This window comes from Amblyraja radiata, chromosome 8 (assembly GCF_010909765.2).
Source record: "Amblyraja radiata isolate CabotCenter1 chromosome 8, sAmbRad1.1.pri, whole genome shotgun sequence".
Lineage (NCBI taxonomy): Eukaryota > Metazoa > Chordata > Chondrichthyes > Rajiformes > Rajidae > Amblyraja > Amblyraja radiata.
In genome coordinates this window covers 75,364,107-75,385,373 of record NC_045963.1, presented here as the reverse complement: position 1 = coordinate 75,385,373, position 21,267 = coordinate 75,364,107, and the positions used below count along the sequence as shown (strand labels likewise).

Below are 21,267 nucleotides of genomic sequence, written 5' to 3'. Positions count from 1 at the left end.
AAATTTGTTTATGAAAATTCTATTTCTGAAAACTTATCACATTGAACAAGTTTGAAACATTTTATTTTAAAATAAAAACTCAACATTTTATTTCTGAAAATGTATGTTTCTGAAAATTATTATATAAAATTAAAAGTAAAATAAAAATTGAAAATCTTATTTCTGAAAAGTGATATTTCTGAAAATGTATATAAGATCATAAGTGATAGGAGCAGAATTAGGCCATTCAGCCCATCAAGTCTACTCCGCCATTCACTGATGGCTGATCTATCTCTCCCTCCTAACCCCATTCTCCTAACTTCCCCCCATAACCTCTGACACCCGTACTAGTCAAGAATCTATCAATCTCTGTCTTACAAATATCCACAGACTTGGCCTCTTGGCAAAGAATTCCACAGATTCACCACCCTCTGACAAAATAAATTTCTCCTCATCTCCTTCCTAAAAAACATCCTTTAATTATGAGGCTTTGACCTCCAGTCCTAGACTCACCCACTAGTGGAAATATCTGAAAATATTTTCTGAATATATTTCTAAAAATTCTGATTTCTGAAAAAATAATCACTTATTAAACAAACGTTTGTAAGTTAAAATTTCAAAGGACAAATTGAAATGTCCTGATCTTACCTCCTTGTTCATCCAACATGACCAGAGTCTTGATTCCAGCATCCTTACTCTAGTCAACGTGGTCAGAAGGAGGAAGAGGAAAGGAGAGAAAAATCAGTCGGAAAATCGTGTGAAAAGTTGTATCAAAGGAGTGCCATAAATAAGATAGACAATAGACGATAGGTGCAGGAGTAGGCCATTCGGCCCTTCGAGCCAGCACCGCCATTCACTGTGATCATGGGTGATCATCCACAATCAGTACCCCGTTCCTGCCTTCTCCCCATATCCCTTATCTTTATCTAGCTCTCTCTTGAAAGCATCCAGAGAATTGGCCTCCACTGCCCTCTGAGGCAGAGAATTCCACAGACTCACAACTCTCTCTTGGTGAAAACATTTCTCCTCATCTCAGTCCTTCAATTGATACCTACTCCTGCACCTATTGTCTACTATTCTATGCATTTCCATGTGTATTTACAAGCCATAGACGGCAATGCAGGCCAAGTCAATGGGTATTTTTAAGGTGGAGATAGATACTGTAGAAGTATGGGTGTGGGGAGAAGTTGAGAGGGAAAGATAGATCAGCCATGATTGAATGGCAGATTGGATTTGTTGGGCCGAATGGCCTGAAATGACCCGAAACGTCCCCTATCTATGTTCTCCAGTGATGCTGCCTGACCCGCTGAGTAAAGGGCTTGTCCCACTTGGGCGTCATTTTCGCAACATGCCACATCTACTCGCAATGTTGATATTGGACATTATCTCATCGCAGATACGAGCGAGAATTGATTTCATATGTAAAAGCTTCTCGTTAACTTGTTCCTTAACAATCGCTCATTAAATTTCAGCCAAAATGCTATCCGTTCCAGTCCTGCTCAGTGCCATCTATTCATCAGGGCACACATTCGCTACTCACTTCAAGTGGAAGAACTCATGCATTTGTGAACATCGGCCACAATGTAACCTTCATTCAATTAGTTGGTCGAAAGATTCTTTTGAATTCAATCAATTTGTCTTAACCCCCTTTCCAATCCACTCGATCCAGTGTCATATTTAATCTGTTAATATTATTAAGCAGTAAGTACCTCCTACATATTATTCATGAACAGTAAAGCACTGGAAGTTGGAAAAGCTTTAATAGATCTATCTATAGCTGTTTCATTATCACCATCTTTTGGGGTATTAATTACATTCCGCCTCCACTTTCATTTTCAACCAATTTTATTCCTATCCCTCCTTCCTGTAGGCATTGTCTAGCACTGCGACAAGAATCATCCTTGACTACAGGGCCATTGTTCATTTGCAGGTTGAGGGAGGTCGCCCAGCCCAGCCCCTGCTCATCCCCTCGAGGGCCGGAGAATGGGGCCATCGCTGGTCAGCGTGGATTTGTTGGGTCGGAGGGCCTGTGTGATGTTTGGTGGACTGTGTGGGGCGGGATGACCCGTTACTCCTGCGCTGCACAGGGAGATGTTGTGTATGTATGGGACGACAGATGGCACAATGGGCTAAGTGTTCGGCTGGCAACCGGAAGGTAGCCGGTTTGAATCCCGCTTGGAGTGCATACTGTCGTTGTGTCCTTGGGCAAGACACTTCACCCACCTTTGCCTGTGTGTGAATGTGTGTGAGTGATTGGTGGTGGTCGGAGGGGCCGTAGGCGCAGATTGGCAGCCACGCTTCCGTCAGTCTGCCCCAGGGCAGCTGTGGCTACAGAAGTAGCTTACCACCACCGAGTGTGACTGAGGAGTGAATGAATAATGCGATGTAAAGCGCCTTGAGTATTAGAAAGGCGCTATATAAATCCCATCCATTATTATTATTACTATGTAGTTTATCCTGTCCAAAGATACTAGAAAACGAACACGAAAATCTGAAGAAGGGTTTCGGCCCAAATCGTTGCCTATTCCTTCGCTCCATAGATGCTGCTGCACCCGCTGAGTTTCTCCAGCTTTTTTGAGTACCTTCGATTTTCCAGCATCTGCAGTTCCTTCTTAAACAGCCTGTTTCCACGTTGCGTCTCTAAACTCCTTCAAACTAAGATGCCGCCTCAACCGTTGAGTTCCAACAGCACTGAGTTTTGCTCAAGATTCCAGCATCTGCAGTTCCTTGTGTCTCTCCACAAATAAAACCCCTTTCCTGTTCTAAGGTTCATACGTTCTAGCAGCAGAAGGGCGGTCATGATGGTGCAGCGGTAGAGTTGCTGCCTTACAGCGCCAGAGACCCGGGTTCGATCCCGACTACAGGTGCTGTCTGTACGGAGTTTGTACGTTCTCCCCGTGACCTGTGTGAGGCCTGGTATTGGGTTGGAACCCTGGATTGCACTGCGCTGATTTTGTACTTTGAGCCCATGGGATGTAATCTTAGAATCATAGAATCATACAGCGTGTAAACAGGCCCTTCGGCCCAACTTGCCCACACCGACCAACATGTCCCATCTACACCAATCCCACCTGCCTGCATTTGGCCCATATCCCTCCAAACCTGTCCTATCCGTGTACCTGTCTAACTGTTTCTTAAACATTGGGATAGTCCCAGCCTCAACTACCTCCTCTGGCAGCTTGTTCCATACACCCACCACCCTCTGTGTGAAAAGGTCACCCCTCAGCTTCCTATTAAATCTTTTGCCCTTCACTTATGTCCTCTGGTCCTCGATTCCCCTACTCTGGGCAAGAGACTCTGTGCATCTACCCTATCTATGCATCTCATGATTTTAAACACTCTCATGGTTTTATATACTTGTGTATATATATTTATGCACTTTTTTTTCATACAATCCAACTGCATCAGTCTCCACATCCCACCTCCTGCTCCCCCACACGAGATTCCCACTCGCTTCCCCACCAGCTTGAGACTTCAAACACGTTACATCTTTCTGCGTCTGCCACCTTCCCTCCTACAGTATATCTCAGTCATAAATCATTGGCGTGCAGGTTTGCCTTCAATAAGTGACAGAGATGCAGATTCTCCGCGCGACGCTTGGCATTTTAACGTGCGAACAGATGATGTGTCTGACAACCCGCCGGGCTGTTTCACACCCTTCCAGTAATCGTGTGGTTCTTCATCGGTTTCGACTTTAGACTTCAGAGATTGCAGCGTGGAAGCAGGCCCTTCGGCCCACCGAGTCCGCGCCCCCCTGCGATCATCTCGAACACTATGGACAATTTACAATTTGCAGAAGCCAATTAATCTACAACCTTTAGTTTAGTTTATTTTAGTTTATTCGTCGTTGCGTGTACCAAGGTACAGTGAAAAGCTTTTGTTGCGTGCTAACCAGTCAGTGGAAAGATGATACATGATTACAACGTCCCACCAACAGTGTACAGATAAATGAGGAAGGGAATAATGTTTAGTGCAAGATAAAGTTCAATAAAATCCGATTCAAGATAGCCCGAGGGACTACAATGAGGTGGATAGTAGTTCAGCACTGCTCTCTGGTTGTGGTAGGATGGTTCAGTTGCCTGATAACAGCTGGGAAGAAACTGACCCTGAATCTGGAGGTGTGCGTTTTCACGTTTCTGTACCTCTTGCCTGACGTGAGAGGGTGAGACAGGTCCTTGATGATGCTGCTGGCCTTGCCGAGGCAGCGTGAGGTGTAAATGGAGTCAATGGAAGGATAACCATATAACCATATAACAATTACAGCACGGAAACAGGCCATCTCGACCCTTCTAGTCCGTGCCGAACACATATTCTCCCCTAGTCCCATATACCTGCGCTCAGACCATAACCCTCCATTCCTTTCCCATCCATATAACTATCCAATTTATTTTTAAATGATAAAAACGAACCTGCCTCCACCACCTTCACTGGAAGCTCATTCCACACAGCCACCACTCTCTGAGTAAAGAAGTTCCCCCTCATGTTACCCCTAAACTTCAGTCCCTTAATTCTCAAGTCATGTCCCCTTGTTTGAATCTTCCCTACTCTCAGTGGGAAAAGCTTTTCCACGTCAACTCTGTCTATCCCTCTCATCATTTTAAAAACCTCTATCAAGTCCCCCCTTAACCTTCTGCGCTCCAAAGAATAAAGCCCTAACTTGTTCAACCTTTCTCTGTAACTTAGTTGCTGAAACCCAGGCAACATTCTAGTAAAACTCCTCTGTACTCTCTCTATTTTGTTGACATCCTTCCTATAATTAGGCGACCAAGGATGTATTGGATCCTTGTCTGTGAAGCCTGTTCTGGTTCACATGTCATCCCACTTTCTCATCCACTCCCTACACACTTGGGGCAATTTACAGAGGGCCAATTAACACGTCTTTGGGATACGGGGAAAAAAACGGAGCACCCGGAGGAAACAGGGAGAACGTGCAAACTCTACACACGCAGACAGCAGCCGAGGTCAGGATTGAACCAGGGTCCCCTGGTGCTGTGAGGCAGCGGCTCTACCAGTTGCGCCACTGTATTGCCACTAATTGCTCCAAGGAAGCGCAGATGAACATGGTCATGGCTACTTGGGCAAATTGTCCCAATCACACCCTGGTATCGAGATATTAAAACATCCAAACAAAAGAGCTCTGGGTCCTAATTTGTGCTTTTAAAAATTGAACCTTGCTGTGTAATTACATTTTCAAACTCCTTAATAAATAATTTGGGAAAATAATAATCCAGGAATGTTGCTGACGGCTGTGAAGGGCAGGTTTTGGGGTATTTTGAGGGTATTTTTTAATGAATAAGCAGAGATAGATAGATTCTTGCTTAGTACGGGTGTCAGGGGTTACGGGGAGAAGGCAGGAGAATGGGGTTGAGAGAGAAAGATAGGTCAGCCATGATTGAATGGCGGAGTAGACTCGACGGGCCGAATGGCCCAATTCTGCTCCTGTGTCTTATGAACATGAACCATTATGAATCGTTAATCAAATTCAAAGCAATGACAATATAATAATTAAGTCGATTCCGGTGACAGAATTAGAAGTTTGAAAAACGACACAGAAAAAACATCAAAGATAGACACAAAATGCTAGTGTAGCTCAGCGGGTCGGGCAGCATCTCTGGTGATAAATGAATAGGTGACGTTTCAGTTCAGAGCTGATTGCAGGCATAGGAGGAAGAATAGTTGGGAGATTGGAGGGGCAGGATAAATTTAATTGAACTTAATTTAGTCCATAAAACTGTGCACCATTTGACAGTGGACTTTTAGTTTAGTTTAGAGATGCAGCGAGGAAACAGGCCCTTCGGCCCAACGAGTCCGCACGGATCTGCTATCCCCGCACATTAACGACAGATGGCACAATGGGCTAAGTGTTCGGCTGGCAACCGGAAGGTAGCCGGTTCGAATCCCGCTGGGAGTGCATACTGTCGTTCTGTCCTTGGGCAAGACACTTCACCCACCTTTGCCTGCGTGTGAATGTGTGTGAGTGATTGGTTGTGGTCGGAGGGGCCGTAGGGGCCGTAGGCGCAGATTGGCAGCCACGCTTCCGTCAGTCTGCCCCAGGGCAGCTGTGGCTACAGAAGTAGCTTACCACCACCGAGTGTGACTGAGGAGTGAATGAATAATGCGATGTAAAGCGCCTTGAGTATTAGAAAGGCTCTATATAAATCCCATCCATTATTATTATTATTATTAACATTATCCTCCACTAGGGACATCTTTTTTATATATTTACCAAGCCAATTAACCTACAAACCTGTACATCTTTGGAGTGTGGGAGCAAACCAAAGTTCTTGGAGAAAACCCACGCAGGTCACGGGGAGAACGTACAAACTCCATACAGACAGCACCCGTAGTCAGGATCGAACCCGGGTCTCTGGCGCTGTAAGGCAGCAACCCTACCGCTGCACCTCCGAGCCAGGTATAATAAGAGATAACCAAGTATATTACTCGGGAAATAGGCACACAGTTCTGGGGTAACTCAGTGGGTCAGGCTGCATCTTTGGAGAAAAAGAATAGGTGACGTTTCAGATCGAGACACAAAAATATCTGTATCTGCGAGTGGTATGTTAGCATTCATAGCAGCGAATGGTATGTTAGCATTCATAGCAAAAGGATTTGAGTATAGGAGCAGGGAGGTTCTACTGCAGTTGTACAGGGTCTTGGTGAGACCACACCTGGAGTATTGCGTACAGTTTTGGTCTCCTAATCTCAGGAAAGACATTCTTGCCATAGAGGGAGTGCAGAGAAGGCTCACCAGACTGATTCCTGGGATGTCAGGATTTTCATATGAAGAAAGACTGGATAGACTCGGCTTGTACTCGCTAGAATTTAGAAGATTGAGGGGGGATCTTATAGAACCTTACAAAATTCTTAAGGGGTTGGACAGGCTAGATGCAGGAAGATTGTTCCCGATGTTGGGGAAGTCCAGAACAAGGGGTCACAGTTTAAGGATAAGGGGGAAGTCTTTAAGGACAGAGATAGTTGAGGCCAGTTCATTGGCTATATTTAAGAGGGAGTTAGATGTGGCCCTTGTGGCTAAAGGGATCAGGGGGTATGGAGAGAAGGCAGGTACAGGATACTGAGTTGGATGATCAACCATGATCATATTGAATGGCGGTGCAGGCTCGAAGGGCCGAATGGCCTTCTCCTGCTATGTCTTTCTTCGGGTTTAAACCACCATCTGCCGTTCCTTCCCACAGAAAAACAATGCATCTCTTATTTACGTCAATGATGTATCGTTCAGCTGCTTCCCAGTGCTACCATCATTTCACATCCAGACATCTCAGCTGAGGGTTCAGCTATCAACCCAAGAGATGCAACTAATCAACCTGATCTTCCTGTTGTTGCAAACTTTGAAATTCACAGAATGAATCTTGTAAGCCCAGTCATTAAGACGGGATGGGAGATTGTAATCTTCACGTGGTCCACCCTGTTTCGACTAATGCAATCAACCTGACATGCGCAAACAAAAAATCAAATAGTACAAGTGTTTAAGAAGGAACTGCAGATGCTGGAAAATCGAAGGTACACAAAAAAGCTGGAGAAACTCAGCGGGTACAGCAGCATCTATGGAGCGAAGGAAATAGGCAATGTTTCGGGCCGAAACCCTTCTTCAGACTGATGGGGGGTGGGGGGCGGGGAGAAGAGAACAAGGCAGGGCTGTAGGTTAACCTGGCGGAACAGGCAGAGTTGAGCTGGGTTTAGCACTGCTTCTCTGCGCTGGCTGTGGGCCTGGGGGTACAGCTCCCGTCTGACTCCCGACGTCTCTGGCCACCCCCGGGCTGGGGGGGGGGGGGGGCACTCGGGACAGCGCCGGAGACCCAGCCGGGATCGATCCTGGCTGTGGATGAGGCACAGGTCTGTGCCACGTCTCCCTCCTCCAATCACCGCGCTCTATCCTCAGTCCCACCCTCTCCCCCCACTCCTCCCTCCTCCAATCATCGCGCTGATTCGTGTCCCGCCCCCATTGCCTGCTGACCGACGTCCCTCTCGTCCAATCGGCTCCCTCGATCGGCAGTCCCACCCCCACTGTCTCGCGGAAAGCGGAGATTTCACCGGGTTTTAAAATCCGGATCACAAAAACTTTGGGGGGATCGTCCCCCACCTCTCAAAACAGAGGGGGGACATGTCCCTCCTGCTCCCCCCCCCTCCTGGGATTTCACCCCTGCAGGTAAGTGTAGTGTAAACTGAACAGTAGAGACATGGAACTGTAGATTATGGGCCAAACACAGGCAGGTGGGACTAGTGTAGATGGGACACCTTGGTCAGCATGGGCAAGTTGGGCCGAAGGGCCTTTTTGCATGCTTTGTGACTATGATTCCATGAATCTGCACTGTTATAGACAATAGACAATAGATGCAGGAATAGACCATTCGGCCCTTCGAGCCAGCACCGCCATTCATTATTATCATGGCTGATCATCCCCAATCAGTACCCCGTTCCTGCCTTCTCCCCATATCCCCTGACTCCGCTATTTATATATTATCCTCACTTTGTAGGAAGGAACTGCAGATGTTTAAACTGAAGATAGACACAAAATGCTGGAGTAACTCAGCGGGACAGGCAGCATCTCTGGAGAGAAGGAATGGGTAACGTTTTGACCTGATTAAGAAAGAACTGCAGATGCTGGAAAAATCGAAGGTAGACAAAAATGCTGGAGAAACTCAGCGGGTGAGGCAGCATCTATGGAGCGAACCCAGCGCGAATTGGAGGAACAGCACCTCATATTTCACTTGGGTAGTTTACACCCCAGCGGTATGAACATTGACTTCTCCAATTTCAGGTAGTCCTTGCTTTCTCCCTCCTTCCCCTCCCCTTCCCAGCTCTCCCACAAGCCTACTGTCTCCGCCTCTTCCTTTCTTTTTCCTGTCCCTTCCCCCCCACGACATCAGTCTGAAGAAGGGTCTCGACCCGAAACGTCACCTATTCCTTCTCTCCCTGTTGCCGCCTCACCCGCTGAGTTTCTCCAGCATTTTTTGTCTACCTTTTAACCTGATTAGTTCAGTTTAGTTTAGTTTAGATACAGTATAGATACAGTGCAGCTACAGGCCCTTCGGCCCACTGAGTTCATTCACTAACACTATCCTACACACACCAGTGACAATTTACAATTTCATCAAGGCCATTTAAGCTACAAACCTGTACGTGTGGGAGCAAACTGGAGCTCCCGGGGGAAAACCTACACAAGACACGGGTAGAACGTACGAACTCCGTACAGACAGCACCCGTAGCCGGTATCGAACCAGGGCCTCTAACGCTGCGCCCATTCTGTTGCCCTCTAGAGATACTGCCCTCACCTACTGAGCTACTCCAGCATTCTGTGTCTATCTATTAACCTCACTTAATGTAAAATTCTTCTGTAATTATGTATAGTAAAATTCAAGCCACTTGTTCGTTCTGCTTTAAGACAGCGTGCGTCTAAGCTTATTCGTGGCTATTTATCACTCCTGCTCGCCCCTCCCCCCGTACTTTATCTGTAGCATTACAGTCATGTGAAGGATTTGAGCTGAAGTGAAATCTTCATTATCCCAGAGATGAAACCACTTGCTCCCAATAATTCTTTTTTTTTATCCAGGCCTCATCGAATCCTTAATCTGTTTTCACAAATCCCTCTCATGAGGCCCTGTGTAGTTCCACTGCATTTATATCTAATCTAGAGGATGCTGATGAAGAACTGGTGAGGTTTTGCTCCTTTGTCTAGCTGCCTGTTTGTCAGCACGCTGCGGATATATGAAGCAGCCCACTAATCTGCCCTGTTTTATTAAGCAAGCAGGGACTGATGTTACTCTACAATGTTTCACTACCGTTTAGCTGAAGCAGATGCCATTCTTAAGACTATCTTTGATCAGACTCTACTGGCATTATCAGTTCAGTTTATTGCCACGTGTACCGAGGTACAGTGAAAAACATTTGTTGCGGTCTGTCAAGGCAGAGGAAAGACAATGCATGATTACAATCGAGCCATATACAATGTACAGGTACATGATAAGGGAATAACGTTGAGTGCAAGGTAAAGCCAGCAAAGTCCGATCAAGGATAGTCCGAGGGTCACCAAAGAGGTAGATAGTAGTTCAACACTGCTCTCTGGTTGTGGTCGGGTGATACTTGCACTAAAAACAATATTCATGTTATTCCCGTTATTAAGTAACTGCACACTGCAGATGGCTCGATTGTAATCATGTGTTGTCTTTCCGCTGACTGGTTAACACGCAACAAAAGTTTTTCACTGTACCTCGGTACATGTGATAATAAACAAAGCTCATCTCAGATGTAATAGTGAATGGACTGCAGATGCTGGTTTCTTTGAAGGACGCAAAGTGCTGGAGTAAAGGACCTGTCTCACTCGGGCGTTATCTTTTTTTTTATATAATATTTTTATTAGAAGCAAACACATATTATGATAAAAACATTTCATGTATATCAGTCGTACATTATTAATATTATCAATTGGGGATTGATTCTGCTACTAGTTTTATAGATAGAGAGTAAGAAAGAAAGAGAAAAAAACCCCACAAATGTCAAGATAAAAAAAGAATGGAATGATTTACTAATAATACATCGTTGGAGATGGGTTCGTGGATTATAAAGTATAACTTTTCATCTAATCCTGAGTTCAAGCTTCAGTTAGGTTCCCGTGCTGAGCCGATCTACCCCTTCAAATAGTCAATGAATGGAGACCAAAAAGTTCTTGTTTGTCCATTAAGCCAAGTCTGATTCTTTCCAGGTGTAGGGTCTCCGACATTTCCATAATCCACATTTTAATTGTGGGGGTTTTAGGGCCTTTCCAAAATTTTGCGTTCCAAAACTTGGGCGTTATCTGCGCGCCAGTTACACGACATCATTTCTGCGTCACGATGCACGATGCGCACGTCGTGACGTGCGCATGGCGTGCATTACGTACGCATGGCGCGGGGTGAGGTGTGGTGGCATAGGCAGTGACGCGCGGTAGCGTGTGGCGTCCCAGGATTTGGGGATTCTCAAAATCCTCGCGCGCCGCCTGCGTGAGGCGCAAATGACGCCCAAGTGGGACAGGCCCTTAACTCAGCGGGTCAGGCAGCATCTCTGGAGAAAGGAATAGGTGATGTTTCGGGGCGGGACCCTTCTTTGAGGGGGGGAGGGGGTGGATGCTTTCTACAGCCCCAGAGTAGAAGCACTGAAGGATCCTCAGAGAGATTCTGAATTTCCTCAGCTAGCCTGAGGTGGCAAATGCGCTGCCTTGCCTTACTCACCAGTGCGGCAGCGTGTGTTGTCCATGTCAGACAGCATTCGTAGCCGGGATCGAACCCGGGTCTCTGGCGCTGCAAGCGCAGTAAGGCAGCAACTCTACCGCTGCGCCACCGTGCCGCCCACGGTGTTTCTGCTCCTCTGTGGGTTGATTCCAGCAGTCATGAGCAGAGTAGGTGCCAAACCAGGCTGAGATGCATCCTATTAGAAGATGCAAGCCTCGCCGTCCCATTGCCAGAAGATCATCTTTGATGTTAAACCAGGGCACCATCTGCATCCTCAAGTCAACGTACTGAAGACCAGGGGAGTTGTCTGTGGTGCCCTGGCTAATATACATCACCCTGTATTAGTAAAGCCGATTATTTGACCAATGTTGCCGTTTATTAAATCTTGTTGCGTGTGGTTTCAGTTGGCATGTTTCCTACATTACAACAGAATTAAAATTTCAAAGCATTTCCCTCTCCGTAATCAGTAAACCTTTAGTTTAGTTTAGTTTAGTTTGGAGATCCAGCACGGAAACAGGCCCTTCGGCCCACCGAGTCCGCGTCCACCAATATCCTACACTCTCAGACAATTTACAACATTTCCCAAAGTCAATTAACCAATAAAGCTGTGTGACTTTGGAGTGTGGAAGGAAACCGGAGCACCCGGAGAAAACCCACGCAGGTCTCGGAACGTACAAACTCCGTACAGACAGCATTCGTAGTCAGGATCGAACCCGGGTCTCTGGCGCTGTGAGGCAGCGACTCTACCATTGCCCCACCGTGCCGCCCCTCACCACTCACCATATTTTAAGGCAATCTAAAGAGAAGGTGAAAGATGTGGTAGAAATGCTTTAAAATTAAAATATCACGACAGAGAAGCAAATGTTTTCTGTGTGATCCTACTTCATGAGTTCATAAGTTCATAAATCATAGGAGCAGCATGAGGCCATTCTGGCCTACCCCTCATGCTTATCACCATAAGGGGTAGGCCATTTAGAACGGAGATGAGGAAAATGTTTTACACCCAGAGAGTTGTGAATCTGTGGAATTCTCTGCCTCAGAAGGCAGTGGAGGCCAATTCTCTGGATGCTTTCAAGAGAGAGTTATATAGGGCTCTTAAAGATAGTGGAGTCAAGGGATATGGGGAGAAGGCAGGAACGGGGTACGATTGTGGATGATCAGCCATGATCACAATGAATGGCGGTGCTGGCTCGAAGGGCCGAATGGCCTACTCCTGCACCTATTGTCTATTCTGCCATTCAATCATGGCTGATCTATCTTTCCCTCCTAACCCCTATTCTCCTGCCTTCTCTCCTTACTCTTTGACACCCGTACTAATCAAGAATCTGTCTATCTCTGCCTTAAATATATCGATTGACATCCTCCACAGCCGTCTGTGGCAATGAATTCCATGATGAAACTTTGCTAATATTTTTCACCAGCTCTGATGTTGCCGTGCAGGACCTCAGCCACACATTCAGGTCCCGTATCTCCCTGTTCCTGCTCTAGCCAGCACGAGGAACTGGAAGCAAACTGGAGATAACAACCCTGAAGGTCCTGCTTTTCAGCGTTTTTCCGAGCTCTCTAAAGTAACTCTGCAGAATATTCATCCCCTTCTTCCCGACATCGTTTGTGCCGACATGCACTACCACTTCCGGCTGTTCACCTTCGCCCTTGAGGATTTTCTGCACTCTGTCCCTGACATCCTGGATCCTGGCACAAGGAAGGCAGCACACCATCCTCGCATCCCGTCTGTTGCCGCAGAAACCCCTGTCCGTACCTCTCACAATGGAGTCTCCCACTACAATGGCGTTGCCTGGCTTTGGCCTATTTGGTTTTAGCTCAACAACCCTTTTTGCTTCACAAGCCAGTCCGCCGCTCAGTGTGATAACGACTTCTGTCCTGACAGCTTCTAAGTGGGTGAACCTGTTCGCAAGAGGTACAACACCCGGGGACGTTGGCATTCCATGCTTCCCTCCCTTTCTCACTGTCACCCACTTTCTCTCTTCCGGTACCTTAGGTGTAACTATCTTACTGTAGGACTTGTCGAGGAACGACTCCGTTTCTCGGATGAACCCGAGGTCATCCACTTGCTTCTCCAGTTCCCCAACACGGTCCTTCAGGAGCTCTACCTGGATGCACTTCACACATTTGTAGCAGCCAGAGGCACCAGCAATGTCCTTGACCTCCCACATACTGCAAGCATCACACTGAATCAGCTTGCCTGACATCTCCTTCTTTCGTCTCTCCCTCTCCAGCATTTTGCGTAGCCTCCTCTCCTCAGCCTCCGAGCCAAAGACTCTCGAGCCAAAGACTCACACTTTTCTCACAGGGCACTTCCCTCACAAGGCCGCTCCCAAAGAGCCGTCGTGCTTATATTGACTGATAAATTGCCTAATTTACCGCTTTACAAACCAAAGTTTTAAACTGTTTTCCCCCTCTGACTCACTTCTAACTCTCCTCCCCCTCGGGCTCAAGACAATCAGTGTTTTCTCCTGCTTCTCTTTGTTGCTGTTGCTTCAAAATCCACGGGAGCTCTGACTAAAAAAAACCTCTTCTAAACCTTCCCTATCCATGTACCTGTCCAGGTGTCTTTTAAATGCCGTTTTCGAACCTGCCTCAACTACCTCCTCTGGCAGCTCGTTGCACATAACCAGTGATAAAGTTGCCCCTCATTTTTCTATTAAGTCTTGCCCCTCTAGATAGACGGAACATCCTAAACCTATGGGTCTTGATGACATTACCCAGGGAAAAAAAGACTGTGCATTCAAAAAGTTGCCCCTCAGGGTCCTATTAATTCATGCCTCTCTCACCAGAAGAGTTGCTGCCTCACAGCGTCAGTGAAGCAGGTTCGATCCTGACTACGGGTGCTGTCCGAATGAAGTTTGTATGTTCTCCCTGTGAACTGAGTGGGTTTCCTCCCACACTCCAAAGACTTACAGGTTTGTAGGTGAATCGGGATTCGGTAAAAATTGTAAATTGATCCTAGTGTACCTAGGGGTGATTGCTGGTCAGCGTGGACTTGGCGGGCTGAAGGACCTGTTTTCACGCCGTATCTCTAAACTAAACTCTGCCCTCTGGTTCTTGATTGCACTATCCAGAGTAAAATGACTCTGCGCATTCACCCTATCAATTTCCCTCATGATTTGATACACCTCTGTAAGGTCACCCCTCAGGCTCCTGCGCTCCAAGGAATCAAGTCCTAGCCAGTGTTCAAGTCATCGCAACGGTTTATCTTCAGCCCTGAATGTCTATGTCGTTTACCTTCCATCATCGGGCGGCACGGTGGCACGGTGGCACAGCGGTAGAGTTGCTGCCTTACAGCGAATGCAGCGTCAGAGACGCAGGTTCGATTCCGACCATGAATGCTGTCTGTACGGAGTTTGTACGTTCTCCCCGTGACCTGCGCGGGTTTTCACCGAGACCTTCGGTTTCCTCCCACACTCCAAAGACGTGCAGGTTTGTAGGTTAATTGGCTTGGGTTTGTATACTTGGTATATGTGTAAATCATCCCCAGTGTGTGTAGGATCGTGTTAGTGTGCGGGGATCGCTGGCCGGCGCGGACTCGGTGGGCCGAAGGGCCTGTTTCCGCGCTGTATCTCTAAACTGAACTAAACTAAACCAAGAATATAAAGTAGTCACAGTTCATTGTCAGAGATGGTTTCTCTGTCCCTCGTTGACAGATATTTTTATTAGCCGTCGTGCCTTGTTCCTTTAAGACGTCTAATGTAATATTGGAACACAGCTGGCTAATCTATTTTCAGAGTTTCCTTGGAGCTAGTGATGAAGTTAATTGAAGTGTTTTGATGTCATTACTGACTTGCACTGACTGACTCGCTTTAAGAATAAAATGTGGAGACAGCTCTGACATCCTCTAGTCTCTCACATCGCACATCAATGGGCGGCACGGTGGCGCAGCGGTAGAGTTGATGCCTTACAGTACTCACAGCGCCGGAGACCCGGGTTCGATCCCGACTACGGGTGCTGTCTGTACGGAGTTTGTACGTTCTCCCCGTGACCTGCGTGGGTTTTCTCCGGGATCTTCGGTTTCCTCCCACACTCCAAAGACGCGCAGGTTTGTAGGTTAATTGGCTTGGTATAAATATAAATTTTACCCCGTCTGTGTGGGATAGTGTTATGAACCTGTCCCACTTAAGCGACTTTTACAGCGACTGCCGGCACCCGTCATAGGTCTTTACAGGTTACCGAACATGTTCAACATGTTGAAAATCCAGCGGCAACCAGAACAAGGTACGACTCTTTGGGCGACTACTCACGACCATACAGGCTTCACCCCGCGATATGTCGCCAGGGTGTCGCCTGTATGATCGTGAGTCGTCTCTTCAGTCGCCCAAAGAGTCGTAGCGTCTTTCTGGTCGCCGCTGGATTTTCAACACGTTGAAAATTTTCGCCGCCTTTGACGGGTGCCGGTAGTCGCCGAAAAAGTCGCGTAAGTGGGACAGGCCCTTTAGTGTGCGGGGATCGCTGGTCAGTGCGGACTCGGTGGGTCGAAGGGCCTGTTTCCGCACTGTATCTCTAAACTAAACACTAACGATAGGCCTGTAAAGCTCTATCTGAACAACTCTTCAGTTCCATTCTAAGGATCCGCACTCATACTAATTAATTGTTCAAAACTATATTTATTTTCAGACTGATCAAAAGGGGACAGCTGCTCTACATTTGCACTAATTAATTTAATTACTTAAGAGTGGCTGCAATTCTAAAAATACACAGCGTTATCCTAACCATCAAAAGCTCCCGCTGAAGTCGAGCAGACTCACGAACAGTTATTCATTGTGGATAGGAAAGGCAGTCAAAACTGTTCTCCCACGGTGGAATTACCAAAGATTAGAGGGCACAGCTTTAAGGTCAGAAGGGGAAAGGTTAAAGGACATGAGCGAAGTAAGGGTGGTGGGTGCCTGGAACGCGCTGCCGGGGGTGGTGGTGGAGGCAGATACAGTAGTGGCGGCTAAGAGGCTTTTAGATCGACACATGGATATGCAGGGGATGGAGGGATATGGAGATGAGGAGGAATTTCTTTAGTCAGAGGGTGGTGAATCTGTGAAATTCATTGCCACAAAAGGCTGTGGATATCGTCAACTGATGTTTTTAAGGCAGAGATAGATATTTTGTTGATTAGTACCGGTGTCAGGGGTAATGGGGAGAAGGCAGGAGAATGGGGTTGAGGGGGAGAGATAGATCTGCCATGATTGAATGGCAGAGTAGACTTGATGGGCCGAATGGCCTAATTCTACTCCTATCACTTACGAACACATGAACTACGGGACACGGAGCAGACGCGAGCGAGGGCCCCATCCATCACAGCAGGGGGATGCCATTTTTACTAAAGAACAATGATGAAACCTCATCTTGTGTAGGGGATAGAGGGATATGGATCACCAGCAGGCGGAGGGGATTAGTTAAACGTTAGTTGTGTACCGAAGTTCCTGTGCTGTAATCTCTGTTCTATTTTTTAATATTTATCAACATTTAAAACATTTCATTTTAAAGAATTGGAACAAAATATACCCAGACATAACCCATAGGCATAACTCATAGGATTCCTTTCCTCCAGAAATACTGCCTGACCCGCTGATTACTCCAGCATTTTGTGCCTATCTTTGGTGTAACCCACACCCGTCGGGCGGTAGAGTTGCTGCCTGACAGCTCCAGGAAACCTGGTTCGATCCCGACTACGTGCGCTGTCATTACGGAGTTTGTACGTTCGCCCCCGTGGCCTGCGTGGGTTTTCTACGGGATCTTCGGCTTTCCTCCCACACTCCAAAGACGTACAGGTTTGTAGGTTAATTGGCTTGCTATGAATTCAAATTGTCCCCAGTGTGTGTAGGATAACGTTAGTGTGCGGGGAATGCTGGTCGGCACGGACTCGGCGGGCCGAAGGGCCTGTTTCCACGCTGTATTTCTAAACTAAACTAACGTCGTTCTCTTCCAAATATGAAGTGCTTACCTCTTCGACGAGCTGTAACATGCGGCGGGTACTCTCCAATGACTGCAAACAAGAAGAAAAAAGGAAATCAGTTCCGAAGTTATGATAAAACACCTCGACTGTTCACCAATTAGACCACAAAAAGCATAAGATGGACACAAAATACTGGAGTAACTCAGCAGGACAGGCAGCATCTCCGGAGAGAAGGAATGGGTGACTTTTCGGGTCGAGACCCATCTTCAGACCTTCTCTCCAGAGATGCTGCCTGTCCCGCTGAGTTACCTCAGCATTTTGTGTCTACCTTTGATTTAAACCAGCATCTGCAGTTCTTTCCTACACAAAAATAGGATCACAGAACGATGGAGGCTGTGCAGCCTGTTCTTCTTGTGCTAACTCTTTGTAAGGAACATTTTGGGACGCCAGATGGCACAATGGGCTAAGTGTTCGGCTGGCAACTGGAAGGTAGCCGGTTCGAATCCCGCTTGGAGTGCATACTGTCGTTATGTCCTTGGGCAAGACACTTCACCCACCTTTGCCTGTGTGTGAATGTGTGTGAATGTGTGAGAGTGATTGGTGGTGGTCGGAGGGGCCGTAGGCGCAGATTGGCAGCCACGCTTCCGTCAGTCTGCCCCAGGGCAGCTGTGGCTACAGAAGTAGCTTACCACCACCGAGTGTGACTGAGGAGTGAATGAATAATGCGATGTAAAGCGCCTTGAGTATTAGAAAGGCGCTATATAAATCCCATCCATTATTATTATTATCTTCTTCTGCCCTTTCCTCAGTGCCCAGTTCTTCAGATCAAACACCATTTTAGATTCCAATGCGTAACTTTGTTAGTCTAGCTTAGTTTCCTTCAGTTAGGTTTAGTTTATTGTCACGTGTACTGAGGTACAGTGAAAAGCTTTTGTTGCACACTGCCCAGTCAACGCAAAGGTGATTTTTTTCACCCTATTGTCAAATAATAATCGGTCACAGCCCTTCGAAATAGAGCTGAGTTAGTCAAGAATAAAAATGTCAAATATGAAGTTGTGGCAGCCACGTAAATGCCCAGGGATGAAGGAGATCACTGGGAATGGTGAACGATGCCCGGTCCATCACAGGTACTGACCACCGCTCCCTCGAAGGGATCTACAGGAGTCGCTGCCTCAAAAAGGCAGCCAGCATCACCAGAGACCCACACACCAAACTGGCCACACACTCATTTCACTCCTGCCATCGGGAAGAAGGTACAGGAGCCTGAAAACGGTGACCGCCTGGTTTGTTATTAACAACTAAATTTAAGGTAGCTCATAAGGTAGCAACTAAATTTAATGTAGCTCTTTTTCCCCCAATAACCCATTTTTGCTTAAGTCCACCCTCCGCCACCAACAGTTTAAATTCCATTTGGAATATTTTTGGAGGACCAGGAAACCAAGAAACACTAGCTTCTTCCCAACAACCATCAGGCTCTAGAACACTACACTACACTACACTACACTACACTACACTACACTACTCTATGCTATTCAACACTACACAACACTAAGCTCAACTATGCATTTGCTAGGACTGTCATCATTTGCACTGAGGACTCTGGGTTTTTTAGCATTAGTATTGTGGTTATTAATTTATTTCATCTTCTGATTATTATATATTATCTGTGTGTATTGTGTTTACAAGCCTATTAAGCTGCTGCAAGTTAAAAAAAAATCATTGTTGGTGCTTAATGGCAATTAAACTCTCTTGAAACATTATTGCATTGATAATGAATCTAGTGGTTACAGCTACCCAGAGATCGTATCATTGTTAACAACAAATAAACTTAAAAACCAAAGAAGATAAAGGCATTAGGTAGACAAAAGTGCTGGGGAAACTCAGCAGGTGCGGCAACATCTATGGAGCGAAGGAAATAGGCAACGTTTCAGGCTAAAATCCTTCTTCGAATATGCTGCCGCACCCGTTGTGTTTCTCCAGCACTTTTGTCTACCTTCGATTTTCCAGCATCTGCAGTTCCTTCTTAAACAAGATAAAGGCATTGTTATTTCAAAAGGTAACCCGCGTTTTTTCAAGATCTAAGAAAGACATAAAGTGCTGGAGTAACCCAGCGGGCCAGGCAGCATCTCTGGAGGACATGGCTAGGTGAAGTTTCGGGTCGGGACCCTTCTTCCAAAGGAGCGGGGGAGCAGCAGGAATCACAGAGGGGGAGCGATGAGAGGGGGCCTCACAGTATTCCCCTCGGAGAGAGGAAGGGAACATGTTCAAAGTAGGTAGAACTTGAGGAGCAGTAAAATGGGGAGGCAAGGAACTGCAGATGCTGGTTTTGCACAAGAAAAAGACACAAAGTACTGGAGTAACTCAGTAGATCATGCAGCATCTCTGGGTAACATGTATAGGTGCGTTTGGGGTCGGGACCCTTCTCTTGCCAAGATCTCTTCAGTTTTAAACAGCACTTGATATCATTGGTGACTCTCGGACTATCCTTGATCAGGCTTTGGTGGTTCAACCTTGCACTAAGCAGAAGGCTGTGGAGGTCAAGCCAATGGATAATTTTAAGGCGGAGATAGATAGATTATTGATCATTACAGGTGTCAGGCGTTATGGGGAGAAGGCTGGAGAATGGGGTTAAAAGGGAGAGATAGATCGGCCTGCACTCTTTCTGGCTTAATGACATCCTTTCTATAGCAGGATGATGAAAACTGAACACCTCTATAAGATCACCCCTCAGTCTCCTGCGCTTCAAAGGAATAAAGTCAGAGCCTGTTCATCCTCTCCCTATACCTCAGGTCCTCCTGGCAACACCTTTATATAGAAGATAGACACAAAAAGCTGGAGTAACTCAGCGGGACAGGCAGCATCTCTGGAGAGGAATGGGTGACATTTCGGTTCAAGCCCCTTCTTCAGACTCGACCCGAATCGTCACCCATTCCTTCTCTCCAGAGATGCTGCCCGTCCCGCTGAGTTACTCCAGCTTCTTGTGTCTATCTTCGGTTTAAACCAGCATCTGCAGTTCCTTCCCACACATGAATGTAGAGGGAGATAGAACAATGTATGGGAAGATATGCCAAAAAGTAACGATGATAAGGGAAAGAGTCCGTTGTTAGCTATTTGTTGGGTGAACTTGCCAAACCAGACATATACACGTGAGTGATTCGGTGGCAGTGGACGGGGCCAGACGGGTGAAGTGAGTTGAGACGGCGGTGAAAACCAAAAGGCGGTGGGATTTGGTGGTTTTGCACGACGTGACTTACCTCGTCAGCTACCTGGTCAGCTCGCTGTTGCATGTTCTCCAGCTCATTGCGCATGTCTGCATCGTCAGCCATGGTGAAGGAACGCTACACTTGCCTGTGACAATCCCCAGCAAGATGCAACACAACAGTAGCGATTACACCTGGTGATGAAATAGACGGGTGAATTAGAAACGCAGGAGTAGGCCATTTGGCCCTTCGAGCCAGCACCGCCATTCAATACACGATCATGGCTGATCATCCAAAATCAGTAACCCGTTCCAGCGATGTCCCCATATCCCTTGATTCCTTTAAACCCCTGTCCCACTGTATGAGTTCATTCAAAGAGTTTTCCCGAGTTTGCCCTGAATCGAACTCGGAGATTTACGGTAATGGCCGCTCGTCGGTACTTGGGGCTCTCGTGGACATTTTTCAACATGTTGAAAAAACTTCACGAGTCTTCCCGAGTTTACCTGCCATTAGCGAGTCTTCCCAAGTACCTGCCGTTAGCGCTAAGAGACGTCCCCGAGCTCCGACGTACCCGCTACGTTCATTCTCCGTGCTTATCACGAGTTTGATTTTTTTTTAAACTTGGGAGAGCTCTTGAAACTCGGGAGAGCCATTACCCTAACAGCTAAATCTAATTCTCTCTTGAAAACATCCAGTGAATCAGCCTCCATTGCCTTCCGTGCCAGAGAATTCCACAGATTCACAACACTCTGGGTGAAAAGGTTTTTCCTCATCTCAGTCTGAAATGGCCTATCCCCTTATTCTTAAACTGTGTGACCCCTGTTTCCCAACACCAGGAACATTTTTCCTGCACATTCTAATCTACACACTTAAGTACATTCTAATTGGAATTGGAGAATGAGAATGATCTGCTTAAATATAAAATTCAAATGTTTTTCTTTTTTGTGTTTTACACTGTAAATGAACA

The 21,267-nt window shown here is 46.7% G+C and overlaps 1 protein-coding gene across 2 annotated transcripts in view; it reads right to left on the bottom strand.

Moving 5' to 3' along the window:
• Positions 1 to 20,493, bottom strand: part of snap25 (synaptosome associated protein 25) — a 45,576-nt gene extending 25,083 nt beyond the window's left edge. For both annotated transcript variants that reach the window (XM_033026247.1, XM_033026246.1), the window contains exons 1-3: positions 20,355 to 20,493; positions 17,149 to 17,190; positions 628 to 676 (exon numbers count right to left, since the gene is read on the bottom strand). In XM_033026247.1, the coding sequence (XP_032882138.1) occupies positions 628 to 676; positions 17,149 to 17,190; positions 20,355 to 20,426 (163 nt within the window). In that variant the 5' untranslated portion in view covers positions 20,427 to 20,493. The remainder of the gene's footprint in view (positions 1 to 627; positions 677 to 17,148; positions 17,191 to 20,354) is intronic.
• Positions 20,494 to 21,267: the final 774 nt, after the last annotated feature.